General features: G+C 32.6%; 1 protein-coding gene across 3 annotated transcripts in view; it reads right to left on the bottom strand.

The window, feature by feature from the left end:
* Robo1 (roundabout guidance receptor 1) overlaps positions 1–16,485 on the bottom strand; it is a 1,016,703-nt gene that overhangs the window by 726,554 nt on the left and 273,664 nt on the right. For 2 of the 3 annotated variants that reach the window (XM_078044436.1, XM_078044438.1), the window contains exon 1: positions 11,328–11,451. The exons of the other annotated variant lie outside the window; for it this stretch is intronic. In XM_078044436.1, coding sequence (XP_077900562.1) covers positions 11,328–11,436 — 109 coding nt within the window. In that variant the 5' untranslated portion in view covers positions 11,437–11,451. Of the gene's footprint in view, positions 1–11,327; positions 11,452–16,485 lie in introns of those variants that run through there. 3 annotated transcript variants of the gene reach the window in all.

Raw genomic sequence — 16,485 nt, 5'->3', positions numbered from 1 at the left:
TTCTTAATTGCATTATTTGGGGGCAGTCACCTGAACACCAATAGGAATCCCCAAATTATCTTCACATTTCAGGTTCTTCTCTATATGAAATCATTTTACTTTCTCTCATCACACTAAATATTTGAACTTTGAAGGCTTCATTTTAGAAACTTCAACCCAAACGTTCATTAAAAAAGCAAGTTGTTAGTAGTCAAGGATAATTTGATTTAAAATAGTATCTCTCATATTATATTGTGGATTTCCTACTTGTAAATAAGTGTTTCTTCAAATGCATTATTTCAGAAGAGGGCATAAAGACACTATGTTTTTTAAATCAATATTGAAAATTTAGTTAATTGGTTAATTGGTATCTAAGTATGTAAATAGATAAATTTTATTAAATAAGTTAAAGATGTGGTAAAGGAATTCTAAGATATCCTCTCAGTTTTCCATAATTTTTGTGGACCCATTCATCTTGTAATAAACAATTTTAATTTTGGAAATGTATTTGTCAAAAGGAGAAGGACATCAACATCAATAATGACTAAATATTGAACATTAATTGACTCTGGCAGGGCACAGATTAAAAGCCTAGGCAATAGCTGTACACTAAGATTACAATTAGAGATAACAAATAAAATATTTTTTTATATTTATATTTTGTTTTTAGACAAAAGTAGATAATTTGGAACTTATTACTATATTAGGAAATTATATTTTAATTCAATAAGATAAGGGGTAGGTAAATAATTATTAAAAATTACTGAATAAAACAAAATTAGACCAAGCTGGGCATGGTGGCACATGACTTTACTCCTGGTAATCGAGAGACTAAGTATCTTGATGGCAAGTTTAAGGCCAGCCTCCACAATTTAGCAAGACCCTGTCCTAAAATAAAAAATAAAAAGAACGTGAGATGAAGCTCAGTGGTATAGCACCCCTAGGTTCAATCACTGGCTTGAGGGTTAGGGGGACACACGATTAGGCCCATTTTTTTTCTAAGCTTACTGCATGTAGAAGGTTTGTCCATTCGTTAATTCATTATTTATTAAGGACTCATGTCTAAACTGTGTTATTTTAGGTTTTAATATGAAGATGCTACACTTAGCTACAACTTAATGATTAAAAGATGTCAGAGTTCATATTTAGGTTTCTGCATTTTGCATACTGAAGTACTCAAAGTCTTTGAGTGTAGACATTATAAATGTGAATCAGTTTACTTTTTTACTTACAAAAAATATTTAGTGATAGAGGAGGGAAAATTAAGGGCTTTGGGAGTGGCTAATGTCACGTATAGATGCTGGATGATGAAGAGGAAGAGGGAGAGATCCCTAATTTGGAAGCATTTTAATTAATTAAGCTGCTGAAAAAATTTACACATATCCAACATGCATTTGTGAAGACAAATACCAGACTACCATGAATCAAGATCAGTGCACTCAGTATGCTCTATAATCATGAGTTCCAGGAAAAGGAGAAGGTGATAAATATAGGACTCTGCAGGTAAAACCAACAAATCTTCAATAATTTCTAACACATAAAATAAAAATATATAGCAATTAAAATAGAATGGATTCTTGGCAAAGACACAGCACTGAAATTTCTCTAATTTTCTTCAAGATTTAATCCTGGTATTTATGAGACTTGTGAAGTATTCTTTGAATTTCCATTCAGGGAGCAATAATACCATACACACACACACACACACACACACACACACACCACACTTTTTTGGTATATAACCCGATCTTCAGTGGGTTTTGAGAGTGCAAATATAAAAATGCAAAGCACTTCTTAGCTTTTATCATGACATCTTATAATTTATTTGAGAAACAAAATAAATAATTAAGATTTGAACTGTAGTTTGATTTGTGTTATTTTTTTTTGAAACTTGAAGAGAATTGTTTCTTCCATTAAATTCTCTTCCCCTTAAAACTTATCACTGTATCTCTTGGTATTACAGACCATGATAGATGTATATTACCAGCCTTTCATTGCAATCTGTAAGTCACATTTTCTCATTGCATACTGTAAACTGAATTCTGTATCAAGCACACAATATGCTCTCAGGGAGTAATTCTCTACGTTGGTAAATATCACAGATATGTATGTGCACTAAATAGATAAAGGGACGTTCTGAGAGAAGCAAAATGTAATATTAATAATCACAACAGCAAGAATAATAATTATACTGTCACAGTAAGAATCGTCATTGTGTGAGCACTTGTGTTTCACAACTTTATGGACACTTTGCCAGATCTTCACAATTTGTGGGAGAGAACATATTGTTATCTCCATTTAATAAGCAAAAACAGAGGCTCAGAGTGAACATACAATTTCTCAAGCTTATGCACCAGGCTTGAATTGGGACCTTGCTATATCTGCCTGAAAGGTGCTTGTGATACAATTACCATATAAAATGAGGATTTTGAAACATATTGGAACATCACAGATTAAATTTGATAAATTATATTGATCATTTCTCTATTCTTTATTATATAGTACTTCTCACAGGGAATTGATTTTGATGATTATTTTCATGACACTTTCCTTTATAGATGAATTTTCCTTGGCAGTAAATGATGAAATTTCTAGTGCAGCCCACAACCTTCTTGCCCACAGACTTTGTGCAATTTAAAAAGCTACTCTGTGAGGACCTGTCCCACTAGTGCTTCAGGTAAATGGGCTGCCAAGATGTCTTCAAATTAGCACTCACTCTCTCTCAGTCCACTGCTTGTTTTTACCATCTTACGTCACAGAAGAACTTCCACATTTTCCCTCTGTCACTGTTTCTGAAGAAGAAAATATCATAACAAAGCTAGAAATTTTTTTTAAAAAAATGTAGATGGATAGAATAATTTCATTTTATTTATTTATTTTTATGTGGCTTTAAGGATCGAACCCAATGCCTCACACATGTGAGGCAAGCCCTCTGCCACTGAGCTACGGCCTCAGCCCCCAAAAGTAGACATTTCAATACTAATGATTTCATAGATTCTTTCTTTTGGGACAAAAATAAAAAGAGAACCAAGATTAGATTACAAATTTGCGCCTGTTTAGCATTGTATTCCATTAATTAAATGGTACCAAACTGGACATATAATGTTAAAATCTTAATGACGAAGGTATTAAACAGATTCAAAGAAAAAAACAAATGGTTCCTTTGGCAGGGACTTTGGACACGTTGCAGCACGGATACATTCATCACGACATTTCCTCAGCACTCTGTTCGCCTTCATTACACTCTCCAGAACTAAGTGAGCTCCAACATATAAAAGTTTTTAACACTTCTGTAACCTAGGAACAATTTCAAATGGCAAATAATAGGTAGTTTCTAGGAAGGACTAGAGAACAGTAAATTTTGAACTTGTCTTCTTTTTTTTTTTCCCCAAAATAACAAGTTCTCCAAGAACATTGTATTCTTAGGCATGGTTTTATTCTACCCTTGGGATAAAATTTTATAAGTTAAATCACTGATTTAAAAAAATCACTCAATTAGAAAGTAATGGTAAACTGATATAAATATGCTACCTAGTCATATTTGTTGGATTACATTTGTATCATAGGCAAAAACAACAATAAAACACTATATAGATTCCCTTTCTTCCAGTATCTTTCAAATTTATGAAAAATGTTATTAGAACCAAAATTATATTAGAAGTCATCAAAAGGATATAGTTAAAAACATCACACTATAATAATTTAGGGTCTTATTGCTGTAGCAAAATTCAGGATAAATACTGTGCTTACTAAAGTTAAGGTTATAGACCCTCATACTATTCATTCTCTTAAATTTTTCACCCTTTCATAATATGTGTATACACATTTAATTTCTACCACTTGTATCAAAACACAAAGTTGTAGTAGTTTTTTAGTGTTTGAAAACATGCTTCTGTGCAGTTTTAACCTTTCAGTATGAAAGGGTTGAGAACGGATTACCTGGGGAACTGCTTTTCTATTCATGTGTGTGACAGCTGAGTGCAGCTGTTTTCTTAAGCATCCATGGAACAGCTGAGCACTCTTTCCTGGTCCCCAGATTTGAAACTCAGGGAACTTGAAGCAACAAAGTTACACTGGAATGTATCTGATGAAGGAATTCACTTTCCCTTCATCTGCTACAGCTTTAAGGTATTGACCTTTGTGGCATAGTTATGGGTAAAATCCTTTTTTTGTAACTCTTGTCCTTTCTACAGACAGGTGTATATATTAACAAAACCATATCCACCATAATTGTATATTAGGGGCCCAGTCTTCCATATTTTCCAAAATTGAAGTCTTGGTCTTCGAAATTTAACTGAGTGTAAAGTCCTTATCATCTGGTGTTTGTGTTCATCTTCAGATAACAGGCATAGCAATCTGGAGAATTGGAATAAAACAAATCTGCTTTTATTCATTGGGAAGAGATAAAATGATGTGGTGTAAGGTACTCAAGATGTTTCAGATTCTGCCATCAGTTAAACTTGGTTTTCTGAACAGTCCAGTACTGAACAAATAGGGAGGGGGAAAAATAGGACTGTACTTTACTGCAAAGGCTATATTGCTAATATAATAATCCCATTGCAAGTAAAGCAAATACCATGTCCATTTAGTGAAACTAGAGTATAACTAAATCATTGATTTTTTTTAATGCTATTTTAATTAATATTAGTGGTTTCAGCTTAAATGTACCATATTTTACAGAAACAGAATATAGAATATATATACATATATGTACATATGTGTGTATGTACATGTATGTATAATATAAGCACATATATATTACACACATGTAATATATGTGTACATATATGTATGATTCAACCAAATTTATTGTATTTCAGTTCTTTTCCTTCTATAAATTATTGAAAAATTTCTCTAGACCATTTTTCCGTTAAGAAATAATAATTTATTCTAGTTATTCTTCATCATCTTGACTTTAACTCATTGTTCCATTGAGATTATATTCTTTAATTTCAACTGTATAATTTCCAAAGAATTAATGACAGAGTCAATATTATTTCTTCCAAAAATATAACTCCACACATGATTATAGACATGCAACACCATGTTGTTCTCCATTAAAAGAAATATGGTGGACTTTTCTGAATTTCACAATGACATATGGTGTATTCTCAAAGTATCCTAATGTAAAGATAATCCTCTTTGGTTTTATAACTTTTGCTAAAGTAATGCATGAGATCTCTGTGCTTGCAGTGCAACTAGTAGCTGAGATGATTACAGAAAGGAGATGAGCTCTGCAGAAAAGGTAGTGAGCATTGTATTATGACATACATTTCTGGCTTTTATCTTCAAGAAAACATATGATACTTTTGCTGACAGGGTCCAGTTACCCCATGTTTGTTTGATGGCAAATCCTATCAGCCTTTCATGTTTCCCAGTTATCTAAACTGTTCTGTAGTCTTTGTTTTGGTGCATCCTGGATTCTAACCTTCGCCTGAAAGTAACACTACTTTTATTTTAGTTCGACATAAAGCTATTGATTTTTTTTGTGTGTATCTATCTCATTATATGACCAACATATATTTTCTCACTTGATTAAAAAAAGGAGAAAATGATAATAAAGTTTCTATCTTTTATAATTTTAGATCATTATTTTAAATTATTGAATATGATGTCTTTGTAAGATCATTTCTCAAAAATTCATAAAATATAATTAGTTAGGAAAGTGAGGAAGAGACAAACATAAAGAGAGAAACAAATTATGTTTTTCAAATAAAAAAAAAATTAGAAACCTATCTAAATGGCTCCTAGCTTTTCAAAATTGGGGCTCTGAAAGAAAAGTATATACTTAATACTGTCTTGCAGTATTAAGCTCTTGGGAAATTATATAATATATGATATTGTTAATAAAGTGGCAAAGATGAAATGTAAAATTCGATAAATAGCAAGTTTTCCAAGTTTTTTTTTTTTTTTAGTTTCAGGGCATTACTGAAAGACTGTCTTTTAATAATTCTAATATTTCAAAAATTTCTACAAGTGACACTTGACCTATAGCCAGTAACAGAAGAAAATGAGTAGATGGTTAAAAATAACCATAGAAAGTTTCTTTTAAAGTGTTGAGATCGGATGTTAAAAATAAAACATCAAAACAAAAATGTACTGTGGAATCTTTATGGAGGAGCTATTTTTCCTCCCCAGAGGTTATAAGTGTTGGCAACATTAAATGAAAGAGAGAGTTGTAAGTGTGTGGTGTGTGTGTATTGGGGGGTGCTAGTAGTAGGTTACATATATGAATGAAACAGTTTAAACACAAGGTGCTTCAGCTATTGAGTTTTTCCTGAAAAAATTTATTCAAGCTTGCAATTTTGAGGTCAATAATTTAGTTCATATCTGGAACATTTATGTAATGGGTACTCAGAGTTTCCTAATTCAATTAGAATTTTAATAATGTACTCTAGATTTTTTTGACATATAATTCCTTTTTCTTTCCATGTAGTTTTACAATTTCATCTGCAAATTTGATAGGGAAATAGAAGCATGGAATGATCAACATGTTTCTTGTAATCTTAAATTATGGAATAGAAAGACTGTGAACATTATGGTTTTGGTATAGACTTTCTATGTAGCAGTAAAAGGATGGTTTAGATAAAATTAAAGTTCTGGTTTTATATTCCTGAAAATGTCTAAAATTTTTGTTTTCCCTAATATAATGAAATTCTGCCTATACGAGCTTTGGTAAAAGAACAAATGCTACAAATTGGTCACATTTACTGTGTTGAGTTCTGCTTGTAGGAACCTGAAGAGTTGATTCTACTTCCTTAGTGAAATACTCTACAAGTCATTATTGGATACATCATTCTGTGTCTTTCCCTGCTTAGTTTGTTACTTTGCAGATGCTATTTTAGTAGGTATGAGCTCTTTCCTTGGTCCCTAGTAGATTCCAATATTAAAGTTATTTTCTTAGTTTCTATGTGTTTACAAAAATGTATTAATATTTCCTCATTATAAATTTTTGTGTAGCAATAAGGTTAGTTGGTAACAATAAAAAGTTTGATTTATTACTTGATTATAATCTACTGTAAAGATAAATGTAAATATTTTATAAACCAAAATAAAATGATTTTATTTATAGTAAAATTATTACATATTTGTTACCCATGTTCTCTAAGTTTTCCATGTAACTACATTTTAAAGTTACTTTTTTTGCTGGTGGGGGGGACCTGGGATTGAACTAGGGGGCAATTAACCACTGACCCATCCTCAGTCCCTTTTTTATATTATTATTAAGAAACAGGTTCTCACTGAATTACTTAGGGCCTCTTTATGTTGCTAAGGCTGGCTTTGCACTTGCAATCCTCCTGCCTCAGCCTCCCGAGCTTCAAGGATTATAGGTGTTCTCCACCATGCCTGGCCTTACTTTTAATGTTTGAAAATGACTGAATTATACAATATCTAGTATATTTGTTTAAGTTTTTATATTTTACATTTAACACCTTTTTTTGTTTGTAGCTAATATTTTGATGGATATCTTTATATATAAACATTGGTTGTGGGTGAATTATATTCAGTAATGTTATGCATTCTAAAAGCATTTACTTAAATTGTATACTAATTTATATTCTCATATTTGATTGACAGTTTTGAGGAGTTCTTTTATTCATGCCTATATTCATTCTATATTGAGTTTTCACAATGTATTAGGCATTCTATTTGATGATGTAAATGATAGTCTTGTCATTGAATTCAGAATTTCAAGAAATAAGCAAAATTATAAACAGAGTTAAGAAGTTGAACAAATATAAAAATATAATTAGTTCTAGCTACTCAAAGCATGTGTAAAAAGAAAATATTTAAGGGTACCATAGTTTCTCAAAGAACATAAATGCAATACATTTTGAAGAGGAAGATGTCTTTAACAATTGCTTAAGTCTTTTTAGAATTTCAGAAGTCCATAAAAAGAATACGACAAAAAAGTCATAAAGTTTCTGATATAGGCAACAAAGAATTTAAATTTTCTTAGACATTCTGACCGACACAAAAAAGTGTGACTTGACATTCTTTTAAAAAAATACTTATTTTCTAGTTGTAGTTGGACACAATACCTTTATTTTATTTATTTATTTTTTTTATGAGGTGCTGTGGATCTAACTTGGCACCTCGCACATGCGAGGCAAGCGCTCTACTACTGAGCCACAACCCCAGCCCAACTTGACATTCTTTGAAAATTAGAAATTCCCATCGACATTTCTCAGGTAGACATTTATTGTTGCCATTTAAAACCTACTATAAAACTTTAAATTTATTAGGAAATTGAGTATCCCTCTACACATATTTCATAAGATCCTCCCAAAGAATATCTATTAAGTTGAATATATGCTTTCCACCACAATATATTCATTGTTGGAATCAACTGATCTGTGTCTAGAGAAATTCCTTAGTTCAGAAATTCTCAATTTCATCTACTCTCCCCACTCAATGTCAAGGTGTCCTTTGATTACTGTTTAGTGTTTCCAAGAGGTTTATTGGGGAAACAAATAAAGGAGTCCAAGGTTCTTTACTGCCCTCACCTTGTCTCTTTGGCATGGAGATCACCAGAGTGAACTCTTCAGGTTCTATAAGCAGAACTCAACACAGTAAATGTCATCAATTTGTAGCATTCATTCTTTCACCTAAGCTCATACAGGAAGAATTTCATTATATTAGGGGAAAATAATAGTTTTAGTACATTTTCAGGAATATAAAACCAGAAATGTATTTTTTAAATTTTTTTATTAGCTACACATGACATTACAATGATCTTGGCAATTCATACATTTGTAGAAATGTAATTTTATCTAAACCACCCTTTTACTGCTACATAGAAAGTTATCCCAAAACCATATGTTCACATAGTCTTTCTATTCCATAATTTCAGATTACAAAAAACATGTTGATCATCCCATGCTTCTATTTCCCTATCAAATTTGCAGATGAAATTGTAAAAGTACATGGAAACAAAATGAACACCATATGTAAAAAAAAAATCTAGAGTGCATTATTAAAACTCTAATTTGATCAGGAAATTCCGATCACTCTAGTGATCTCCATGGAGAAGTTACTTAGACTTCATTCACCTTTTGGTTAGTTAAATCACCTATGAATATGACAAATATAAAATTTCATTTTGACATTAATCCTTCTGTCCTATTGTCCTACATTCGGAATATCCATAAAAACTTAAAGAATATACAATATACAGTATAATTATATAATATAAAATATATTTATATAATATCCAATTATACTCACACAAACACACATATTTGTTCTACATTATAATTTCCAATGTATTTTACTGCACCTGTATTAATTTCATTGAAATATTAGAAAATTGAAAACTTGGGACTTAATGGATTAAGGGTGATTGGTTTATCACAATTTCCTCCAATATTTCCATCCCATGCCACCTGTAATTTTTTCCAAGCATTATGTCCTTAATTTTTTTTGGTTTGGGAATTCTGAAATGTGTTATTTGTAGCTTTCTGGAGATACCTATTTATGGTTAACTAGAAGGAAGTCTTTGAAAGTACCCACCAGAGAAGTTCCTTTGGAGTCTGATAAACCTGTTATATTTGACACTGTTTTAAAATTGGTGGCAGAGATTACTGAGGGAGTGAGGAATGAGTTTTCCACAGTTGGGCTGTTTGCTGAGGGAACTTGGTGCAAAGGAGAGAACACTGAATTAGAACTCTTGAAGACATGGGTTAGCTGACGAATCTTGGGCTTTGGAGAGTAATGGATTTCTTTATTATTCTTGGGCCACAAGATTTAGAATTTATTTATGAATTTAGATCTCATAGTGAAAATACTGGATCAGCCTGCATGTTCAGAGAAGAAATTGGCAATAAGATCAATAATTTAGGGCCGGGGTTCTGGTTCAGTTGTAGAGTGCTTGCCTAGCATGCATGAGGCACTGGGTTCAATCCCTGGCACCACATAAAAATAAACAAATAAAATAAAGGTATTGTGCCCATCTACAACTTAAATAAATAAATAAATAAATAAATATTTATTTATTTAAAAAGATCAGTCATTTATTATCTCTGTGTATCATAAATATCAGATCTATAAGTATTCTCTTTATGAATCATGAGAAGAAGAATAAAAGGGATTAAAGAAAAAATATTTGAGGTGAGTCATAATTGGGTACTGAGAAATTGAGGAGAAGCAGAGCAAGTAAAATCTATAATGGCCCCAACCTGTATTGCTTGGCGTTCCCATTGATCTGTCCATCAGAGCTGTGTAGCTCCCACTTAAGCCAATAAAACAGAACACAAAATGGCCAAAGCATGAGTGAAACAAAAGTCATATGCTTAGCAATTAATTTCAGGGTTACTTTAATCTACTGGAGGAAGTTTCCTGTTTTAAAAAAAAAGTTTAATGGCATATCTCTTCTGAACATTCAGCAATATTATAAGGGACGCATTTCTTTCCTCTAAATTTTCTATATCACTTTTTGGAAGATTAGTATAGATAACGGGACTTTGAGTTTCAATTTCTAAATGTGGAAAATGGAGTAGATCTCTTTCTACTATTTACATATATATAAATGCACACATAGGTATATGTGCGCGCGCGCGCGCGCACACACACACACACACACACACACACACACACACACACACCCATTAACCTGTAGTGTCTTATGGGATGATAGCAAAGAGAAAAGACATTGGCTGTTTGGACCAATGAGTCCAGAGGCAGACAGATGTGAAATCCATTTCCTTCTCCTATAACATGTCAAGCAGATTTAATCCTAAAATAGTAGTTTCATTACTGTATTTCTAAAATACACAGGCATTTTATGGCCAAATTCTGAAAGTCTTCTTGTATTTCCATAGGAAGAGAATAAATAACAATTCTAAAGAATAATGTATTTATCAAACCCCAGTGATAAAACATCTACTCTTAAGTTATTCAAATCAAAGTTTCCATAATATCTGCTATTTCTAACTTCCTTCCTATTATCAGATGTGAGGATTTTTATTACATAGCTAGCATTTGAATATCCACAAATATCTGTAACATATTTGAATGTTATGTAGAAGAGGTAATACCAAGTCACTTACATGGCCTTAGGACGTATTTTTTAAAAAGTCTTTCTAAGTCCAAGGAATGGTAAGAGTTAACTAGAAAAGCCAAGCAAAACTCTTGCAATGAAATCCAGAACAATATTGCAGATGTGTGATGCTTACAGGAGGTGGAGCCCATTTATTCTGCATGCATATTTAATATGTAAAATTATTTTTACATCCTAAAACAATCTCTTGGAAATGCTACAAACTGTAAAGTGAGGCAGTCTGGATGCATTCCTAAATATAAAGAAAGAAAAAAAAATGCACCAAGAGTAAAAAATCCTGGTTACTCACGATTCTTTTCACCTCTCCACCTTGACCCAGCTTTCATTCTGCCCAAGACACCCACAGGAGAAGTTATTTCTGCCATGGAGAGCAGCAGCATCAGTAACAGCACAGCCATGCCAGGTAAAAATAACCTCTGTGGAGAGTTCTGTCACCGACGAACCTGAAGGCTCTTAGTGGGAATAGAAACCTGGAGCCAATCCTGTCATTTTATCCAACAGAAGTGCAAAGACGCTGTTTTCCCCATAATTTTTTAAAAAGCAGGTATGTTCTCATCAGACTTTTCCATTTGAATTATGCAAGAAATATTAAAAAAAATTAGAAGGAACATAAAGCCTTTCTGTATACATGAGCACAAATATCAGGAGAGAGAAGCTGACAGTTTTCCTGGTCTTTTGCAGCTACTAGATCCTAACCTGCTCATGCCATCTCTCACTCCTTCCAAATGTTTGTCAACATTTTTCATAACATGGCAATAGGAAAAAGCTGAGGTTTCAACATTTTCCCACCTACCCATTCTGTACCACAGATTATAGTACTTGACGAAACAGAATATTTAATTTTGGCACTGCAAACCACACCTCATTTCAAACAGAGGTGGTTGTTAAGGAAAGGAAAAAAAAATCCACTTGTTCACGGGGCTTTATCTAACATCTTGGAAAAGGAATTAGATGTATAAATATCTGCTGCTAATACATGATAAAAATACCTCTGAAAAAAAAGGGGATGGTAATAAACAATCATCATTCCTACTCAGCTCGTACCATGCAGTTTCTGTATTCAGAGAATAATGTATAAAGACAGTCTGCCAAAAATATCTCGGATTCATGAAGCAGGCAAGATGCAATGTACATTGCACGTCCTAGGATTATCTGCAGTGCATCATAAACACTTGTTTTCTTTGTAAATATATATTGGTATATTCCAACTCTTCTGTTCCCCACATAATAATTTTCATCACCTCATGGTCTGAGCAGATATTTTAGCAAATCATACTTCTGTGTTTTACAGTGAAGTCTATTTCCTGTGGGCAAATCAAAATATTGTCTTGGTTATTTTGGACCTCTACTGTAATGACCTAAGAGGCTTGCCCTCACAAAGGGGAAAATTTATTTATTCTTAATAATAAAAACAAATGTATGCTTCCAAGAATATTATAGGACAAAAATATACATACATTTATTTTACAAGAGCATAAAACTATTTTTAGATACTACTAAACACATAATAATATTCTACAACCTGACCTACTTCTATAATTAAATAGTTCACACAGCTGCCAAAATATATTCTAAAACACATACTGGATAGTGTGTTATTTACTGTCAGTCCCTTGTTCTATAGCAGAGAAAAAATTGAAAACAAAACAAAACAAAACAATAACAACAACAACACTAAGATCCATAGTAGGCAGGCATGTAGCATAAATAGGTAAAATTGGCTGGTGTAATAGGGGGAAGTGGGGGTGTAGAGAGTGTCCCCTAGATGGTGGCGACTGCCTCTAAAATTCAGTGGAACATCATTATGTGGGCTGCAGTTTCACAGTTGCTAGATGTTTAAATTTTTAAAAAGAAGTTGAAAATTCTGATTATGAACACTCCCCTAATTTTTAAAACAAAGAAACACAATTCAGAACTTAAATTGGTATATCAAAAATATTCTGAATGTGGTTCTAATTTTCCAGATTCATTGATTAAAAAAAAGGCATTGACTGCTCACAAAATGTCAGATATTTTATATATATATGTATATATATATATATATATACATATATATATAATGATTTTTCATGTACTATGATAAATGCAATGAAAATTCTGTGGAATCATGGAGGAGAAAATGTCTGATTACCTGGGTGTATCAAGGCATGCTTTTCATTTTTTGTTACTTCTACCATAGGCAACACAATCTAGTCATACCAGGAAGTTCTCCATTCTCTGAGAAACACGAATGTCAGATCTTTTTTTTTTTTTTTGTAATCCTATTAATGATCAAAGAACTTTACAAAGGTTTATCTTCTCAAATTTTCCCAGGAATAATTATCCACTTTTTCTCACTACTTGTTTTCCTGCAAGTAGAGAGCTCAATACTTCCAGTTTTAAAGTTGTGTGTGTGTGTGTGTGTGTGTGTGTGTGTACATGAGCATGCACAACATTAGCTGTGTAGCTCATTTTGGACCTGGTTGTGTTTTCCTTATCCTAAATTCAGCAATGATTGCTCTATATAGAAGAAAATTATCAAAAGTTTGTTCAACTGATGACACATTTTACTATGTAATGTATATTAATGTGAATGGGTAGATTTCAAAATTTAAATGTGACATTAAAAGAGCCAAGATAATGTCTTTCATCTCTGGATATATATTTATTTATGTACTGTCCCTTGTTTTCTTTGGCTACTAGGATTATGGGATGTTACAGATAAATAGGAAATCCAGTAATATTTATTCCCTTTTAGTTTAAGTCAATCATAATCATCAAATAAAGACAGCACCTCAGTCTGCTATAATCCACACTACCCTAGTAAAAGCCTAATGCTTATCTTATACATTAACTTTCATATCATGAGTATTGAGAGATCATCACTGAGGCACAATTATAAATATAGTAAGCTGCATCTATAAAAACATTCTAAGACCGGCTTTCAAATCTGCAAACTTTCAGTATAAATGCCCTGGAGATTATCAGCAGATGGACTTACTCTGCTCTAAAATAATGAATTGGTACAATGCCAGTTATTTGGCAGTCACATCCTAAACCGCATATGTCCAGATCTATTTCCACTTAAAACATTAAGAAGGCAAAGTGCATTTCTGCACTTTATCTTTCCTCTTGTTTCAAGTACTCCTTCCATTTGTCTGTGAAAACTCATTTTGTTCTGTGCCATGGAGTTAGGCAATGAACAGTCTCATTTCTTCTGAGTGAAACTGACCAGTACATTCATGTCCATTGTCCTAATACATACATCTTGACTCATGGAAGTTAATGGGACTGATTGAAAGCCTCCTGTCATTCATTCATTCAACAGATGTTTTCTGAGCACCCAACATGAATCAGGCTCTAGGCAATTATAGAGGTGTTGAAATGAATCAATAGATGTGGTCCCTGACTTCATAGAGATGACCTTCTAGTGAGCAGAAAAGATATGAGATTCTGAGATCTCACTCTTAAGTGCATAATTTTAAATTGCATATGCAATGAAGTAAAAAGAAAGATTTCAAAAAGAAGTTATAAAGAGGGAATTAATTTAAAGGTCTCTGAGGAAGTGTACATGAAGCATATAGAAAAGATGAATAAGCACATTTGAGGCAAAAGTGAGAAAAGAAGAAAACATGTATACAGAAATCTTGTGCAAAAATTAGTCATGCATAAAAGAGTTTGTACATGTTACAATGAATGATTAAATTATGAAGTAGGGATCTTTCCAGTTTGAGCCTGAGAACATGCTAATGATTTTGAAGTGTATGTAAGGCTTTATAAAGGAGGAATTTTTGCATTAAAGGGTTACTGTCCCTTCAATAGAGAGAGTATGTTAGAAAATGTCAAAATGGAAGAGAAAAAGACCAGTTAGGAGACTATTTCATTATTTAAATGAAAATCTATACTTACAATAGTAGAAATGAAGAAAATTGAACAGATTAGGAGCATATTACATAAAGAGAATGAATAATATTGGCTAATGGGTTGCACAGATGGTGAAGGAAAAGGGTTCTAGCTGTCACTGGGCTTAGGGATAGACTTCTACAGTTTTCAAGCAGATTTGGGAATCTTGGCTGAAGCTGTATTGTTACTGTATTGTTAAATAACATTCCAAAATATCACTATCATTTCAAACCAGTTAGGAAACAAATACTAAAATTTGTGTAAGAAGGAGAAAATTACGTAAAAAATAAGACCCTGAACTAGTGAGAACCATCAATTCTCAAATAAGGAACATTTGAATTAAATAAAATCAGAATGATTGAAATGTGGTTAATGAATTTAGAGGGAAAGGAATTATAACTGGAAACCTAGTTAAAATTATTTTATTGACACACTAGGCAAGTGTCAATAAATGTCTTAGATTTCTGGCAATAAAGATGAACAGATGCACAGATATGAAAGGGATAAAATGGATAAGACTTGGTGTTACTTTGGTGGGAAAACATACCTCCATATTGTCAGTTATAGACAGTACTCTTCATCCATGAATAATAGTAGTAGCAACTTCTTGGACTATCAATCAACATTAGCATGGATGTTAACTCCTTGCCATATTCTATAAGATGATGAAATATTCTAGTTTTTATTAAATAACTTTCCAAAATGTTACTATCACCGGTCATAGTATCTTGACTACAACTACAGAAGATAAAAGAATGTATTTATTCCAGTGGAACTTGGTAGAAATATGCACAAATGTTACCTGAAAACCAATTTTGGAAAGTTAGGCTAATTATTCATACTTTCCAGCTAAAAACACACCAACAAACAAAATTTATCTAATATATAAGAGAGTCAAAGAATTCTTCCACTGTTAAATATCTAGATTAGAAAATGGCATGGGTTCTGTATTAGTTTCAAAATATTTTACAAATTCTTTGGTACTTCCTCCTTCAAAACATAGATCTGATTTTTCACCCTTTCTGAGTGTGGTCTAGTATTCTAGCAATAATAAAATGGAAGTGACAGTATGACTGGGAGACAAGACTGTAAAAGTCAGAGATATCCTTCTCATTCTCTGTCTTTTTGATATTTGCTCTGGGGCTGCCATTTTGTGAAGAGACTCTGGCAGCATATGGGCAAGTGTACACAGTAAGAAACTGGGGTATCAGCCTAATACCCGGCAAGGGATTCAGGTCTGCTTAACAACCCTTTGTGTGAGCTTATGGGTCCTGATGACTACAGACCATGCCAGGCTTACAGGTGGCTCTTAACCTTCAAAAGACAACCTGAGTCAAAACCCCTCAACCAACCTGCTCCCATATTCCTGATCCTTTGAAACTGTGTGAGACAATAGCTCTTTCTTATTTTACACTGCTGAACATTAGGGGTAATTTATTATACAATGATTGATATCTACTATAGCTTAGATAGAAAGCTCCCACTCATTCTTTTTATACCACCTATTTCCAAAAACATGATTTTGATTCCCATGTTAACTGGTTAATAAAGGCTCTGGTGGCCAT

The sequence above is a fragment of the Ictidomys tridecemlineatus genome, chromosome 3, assembly GCF_052094955.1.
Source record: "Ictidomys tridecemlineatus isolate mIctTri1 chromosome 3, mIctTri1.hap1, whole genome shotgun sequence".
In the NCBI taxonomy this organism is placed as follows: Eukaryota; Metazoa; Chordata; class Mammalia; order Rodentia; family Sciuridae; genus Ictidomys; species Ictidomys tridecemlineatus.
This window is presented reverse-complemented; position numbering and strand designations above follow the sequence as displayed.